At 36.9% G+C, this 4,939-nt stretch overlaps 1 protein-coding gene across 1 annotated transcript; it reads right to left on the bottom strand.

The window, feature by feature from the left end:
* Positions 1–1,865: 1,865 nt before the first annotated feature.
* LOC148873993 (uncharacterized) lies at positions 1,866–4,173 on the bottom strand. The gene is made up of 2 exons (XM_088965920.1): positions 3,669–4,173; positions 1,866–2,930 (listed from the first exon to the last, which is right to left on the bottom strand). Exons 1-2 carry the CDS (start codon positions 3,955–3,957, stop codon positions 2,608–2,610), a joined length of 612 nt encoding a protein of 203 aa, XP_088822046.1. The 5' UTR covers positions 3,958–4,173; the 3' UTR covers positions 1,866–2,607.
* Between the last annotated feature and the right edge of the window lie 766 nt (positions 4,174–4,939).

The following is a 4,939-nucleotide window of genomic DNA, read 5'->3' as shown; positions in this document are numbered from 1 at the left end:
ACGCACGCACGCGCATTGCGCGGTAGCAAGCCTCCATACTCTCCTCTTTATTTCTAAAGAGTGTAAATAATCTCCTATTTAAAAATTCATAACAAGTTTTGTAATTTTCCAATGTATAACAAGTTGAATACTGGTTTTAGTAAGAGAAAAAACTATTTTCCAAGTCATGTGTGCAAGTTATCGTGACTGTTGAAACATCAATAGTTAATTTTGCACCAAAAATCGAAGCTGCCCTTCGCTAACAAAGTGCGCCTCATCGCGTCGTACACACGCACGCATGCGCATTGCGCGGTAGCAAGCCTCCATACTCTCCTCTTTATTTCTAAAGAATGTAAATAATCTCCTATTTAAAAATTCATAACAAGTTTTGTAATTTTCCAATGTAGAACAAGTTGAATACTGGTTTTAGTAAGAGAAAAAACTATTTTCCAAGTCATGTATGTAAGTTTGTTTTTCATGTAATTGAGATCTCAAACCCCATTCGATTTAATCTCTAATGAGATTAAAATCCAACACCCCTATTACTACAAATCAAGTGGATCACAATTCTTTCCAAGATAAATAACCTAAAAACATAGGGATACAATTTGCAGGAGACCCCACCTTTAGCCCTGATCGACCTAGCGAGCAATTTTATGCAGGGGCATGGGCCTAAAAGTCTGAGTTTGAGACTCAATTCTTAGAGTTGGCCTGGGTTGAACTAAAACTTGGTCCAGCCTGACCCAAGTTGCAACTATAAAAACACATCAAAAGAAAATTAACTTTTAGTGACTTCACACAATTTTTTTAAATAAATGTGGGAAAATCAATCAACTTTCCCAATTGACCAACATCCCCCAACTTACTGGTAAAGGAACGGAGCTTTTTTCTTTCCCCTTTTCAACTTCAATTATACGTTTTTTTCAACCCATACGAGAACTTTTAATTTTCTTGGTCCATGATGGTCCTTAATGGAATGGTCCATTACTCCATAGTAGAGCCAACGCAGAGGGACAAAGCACCAAACAAGAACCTTCTAGACTGTGGAAGGGGGCCCATCAAATGACCAATTCACGGTGTGTAGAAGAGATCTCCCTTGATTTCAAAGTTGGTTCCTCTCTCTCTAGTTTTTATAAGAGTCACGTACTGAAAATAGTTTGTGTTTTAGTAAAACATCTTTATGGTTTACAATCAATTTACTTAATCAACCTTCTATTAGATGAAAGTAGAAAATTATAGATTTAATCCTGGCATCCATTCAAATAAATTTAATCAAAGGAAAAAAACAAAAATACCACTTTTGCCCCCTATAAAACATGGACTACCACTCTTCTTTTTTTTTCCCTATTTGGTCAATTTTGTTTTCTATACAAAAAAGTGTTAGGAGTACTTTTGGAATAAACAGCCATAGATCCATACCCTTGAACATTTTCCACTCAATTTAGGGGTATTTTTGGAATAAACAACCATCGGTCCATGCCCTTAAACATTTTCCATTTAGTTTAGGTGACCATATTACTATTTTCAGATGACAAAACAAATAGTTTTTAATGAAAGGTCGATTAAGTAAATAGGTTGCAAAATATACAGTAAAAGCAAAGTATAAGATAGGTTTAAGTAAACCGATAAAACTATAGGGGGTGTTCTAATAAATGACCCTTTTTATAAAGAGATGTTAAGGTGGTTATACAAAACAAAGTAATAAAGAGTAATGGCATTCTACTCGAATAGCTCTTTATATCAGTGAGATATAATGGTTCAAGGGGATAGACATATGCTAAATTAAACCCTTTCATTATTCTCAATTTTCTTTAAATAAATTCTACAAGCCATTAAAGGATGCCCGTTAATTAAGTTGCAGAGGGTTTTTTCTGTAGATGAATTAAATTGCAAGCTTCCAACCAAAAGGCATAAAAATGAAAATCATCAATAACAGTTGATGATATACAAATGTTCTGGGGCCAGTTCCATAGAAAACAAGGAATGAGTATGACATTACAGTACCTTTATACATATAAATTCTGAGTTCTGAAAAGCTAGTCACTGATCAAGGTCTCATGGAGACATTTTGTAAATGGAGTAGGCCCACTAGAAAAAGGAAGACTCTCTCTCTTTATACAAGCTCCCAATGGTCAAAAGAAAATGATGTAGGAAGCTGGATGGCACTTTAAGAAGCTTGTTCTTAGAATCTTAAAACTTTGAATTCAAAAGGGTTGATGCTGTGTGTGAACTTGTAAGCTTGAGGAAGATTGGAAAAGGTATTAACAATGGCTCCATAGCGTGATAGGAACTGCAACGCTGAAGCCCAAGATCACCCATCAATATATAAAATGTCTTCACTTAATCAAAGAAAAAATATAGAGATCTGACAGGCTTAGTTCATGATCTGGAGCATGGATCTTATTGTGTTTCGTTTTTTTTTTTTTTCCTTGCTTTGTTGTAATTCTTTCATGCATGCTAGCTAAGCTAGACTAGAAAATCCAAGAGCTCAAGGGTGCAAGAAAAAGGCTATAGAAATATTGATGGAAAGCCTTCTGAATCTACCATCTCAATAATGTATTTTGCTTTTACAGTTTAACAGATCAAACCCAAGTAATAAGGTCGGCCTGTCTCCTTCCTCATGTCCCTTTATTCCATGGTCCTTCTCTTTGTCAGAGTCCTTATCCAACCCTTCCTCACCTTTACTCCTTCCACCTTGCCGCCCACATGGCACACGTTAGACTTGTTGGACCTCTTCCACCGGATGATCTGGAGCAGATGACCTATCCGCTTTCGCCACCTCAGCGTCGCACGTGGTTTGTTATGCTCAACTACAGCCTTAATCTCCCTTGCTTCCTTACTCAACTTTTGATTGCAATGCATGTGAAAGAGCTCATTTGAAACCCTAGAACTTGTACCCTTGTCCCATGAGGCAACGCCATTGTCTTCAAACTTGATCGATATGAATGAATCTGCAAATGGTTAAAACCCGGAATTTTAGACAACCAATCACAGAAAAATAGGACTTGTTTCTACTGAGATAATACGACAAGAAGAGCTTAATGACAAGTGGACACCAAAGGGACCTTCGTACGTGTGGCTTTCTTGTTCCCACATAGACAGATCTTCCATATTACATGAACAAATATGTGCAGATGAACAAAATCATCCACTCTGTACACATTCTTTCTTTGAACATTTCCCAAACTTGCCACATCATCCAATAAACATCCAATTAATATCTAGGAACATCTGAACCATCCAAAATAATTAAAATGGCATGGGAGATCAGTAATTAAAGTAGGGTTGATGATGCTTATTTTCACTATTTTGCATGTTAGATATATTTTCCAGTATGGAAACAATGTCTTTCCCATTGGCTCTTCCAACTGGGCACCCTAAAAAATCAAGCTTTTTAAGAAATAAATAATAACCAAACTTTATGGGCTTTCTCTTTCCGGTGGGTGGTTAGAGCATTAAACTAGACAGCAGCCTGATGTTTTCAGCTCCCACCCCACTTAGTAGAGCCTTATACAAAAGGAAAGAAATCTGTAAATCCAAGAAAATATGCATTGAGAGGACAGCCCAAGCCCAAATCTTATGAAAACTTGTACATTTGATTTCTATACTGTAAGCTAAAAACCGAGGTATTCATCTTCTGATTATATTTCTTGATATATGGCTGGAAAGAAAGAATTTTAGACAAGTACCTTCTGGGCTCGTGGACAAGTAGTCATCGTCGGAAACATCAGCAGACTTGGGTTGTAAGAACTCAAGGCGATTAAGCAAGGAACCCAAAGCAAATATCTTTGGAAGGGTGATGGGGAGCTTCCTGTGTTCGAGAATGCTATTTCTTCTGGACTCTGATAAGGGAATATGCCCCTGCTTTGCTGCCAAAATGAGAAGTCTCTCTTTCAAGCAAAGAGCACACACTCCAACAATCACTTCTTTGGGATGGAAATAACAGCAGGACTTCTCTTCACTATAATCATCATTCATGTTTACAAGAAGCTAAACAAGAAGAAGAAGAAGGGAAAGCAGGAAACGATGAGTGCAAATTTGATCAAATAAGGGGGATTATATATGTATATGAAACAGTCCCCTAAATCAAGCCCTAAATTGTACACGTGGCTACCTATCCTATCAAACTTTAGGGGGTAAGGTTTTGGACGACTTCTTGGAAGCAATGTACAAGTTGGAAAAATACTTCTCTGCACCTTCTCCCATGATGTCACTACCTTCTTGTACTTAACCAAGATTTATTTCTGGGTTGGTTGGTTCATGGTTTAGATAGAATAGTATCAAAATTGGAGTTTATCCCCAGAATTCCCATCCAAGAGAGAACCAAATAGATGGAATATTTGTTAGGTACCCAACGTTTATGGATGAATACCAGCCACAGAGAATTTACCAGCTTAGGCAAGAAAATCTTTTCCCTTTTTAGGCTCTGTTTGTTTCAACAGTTGCTGAAATACTTAAGGGCCGGCCTCTGAAGAACGCTTCAGTCGTTTGAAAATTTTCCATCCTTTTACAGTGAAACAAACGCAGCCTTGATGAAATCAGAGTGCAAAGACCCATGTTTGTTTCCCCACAAATTAAAAGAAAACAGTAAAAGCTTCTCCACATTTAAATAAAATATTCCTATAAAACTTTAACAAGAAGAAACTAAGTAGAGATATTTAGAAAAAAATTTACTTGAGTTTGTAAGAATCTTGACTTGCCTTCTGTCAAGAATAAATTTTCAAGCTTAAGAGGCTGATATGACTTTGAATCGGTGCCAATATCCAGAAGCAAATTAGGTTTTGCGACAAGCCTCACTTTGTAGGTCCCAGTTGAACATCTATTGGTTGAGTTAGTTACTCTAACCCGTGTTAATAAAAGGCAAATTCTCTGGTAAGGGAAAGGTTCTAAAGTCACTTCTGAAATACATCATAGCAATATACAAATACCATATGATATATGGGCCATGGTCTGTTCCCCT

The sequence above is a fragment of the Nelumbo lutea genome, chromosome 1 (assembly GCF_056320005.1).
Source record: "Nelumbo lutea isolate HS-2025 chromosome 1, American lotus-T2T, whole genome shotgun sequence".
NCBI lineage: Eukaryota > Viridiplantae > Streptophyta > Magnoliopsida > Proteales > Nelumbonaceae > Nelumbo > Nelumbo lutea.
The sequence above is the reverse complement of the archived record's forward strand: the minus strand, read 5'-3'. Positions and strand labels throughout refer to the sequence as shown.

Coding starts and splice junctions, on each gene's coding strand:
- LOC148873993 (XM_088965920.1), bottom strand. CDS start 3,957: ATGAATGATGATTATAGTGAAGAGAAGTCCTGCTGTTATTTCCATCCC. Junction 2,931..3,668: donor CTTGTCCACGAGCCCAGAAG/GTACTTGTCTAA, acceptor AACCATTTGCAG/ATTCATTCATATCGATCAAG.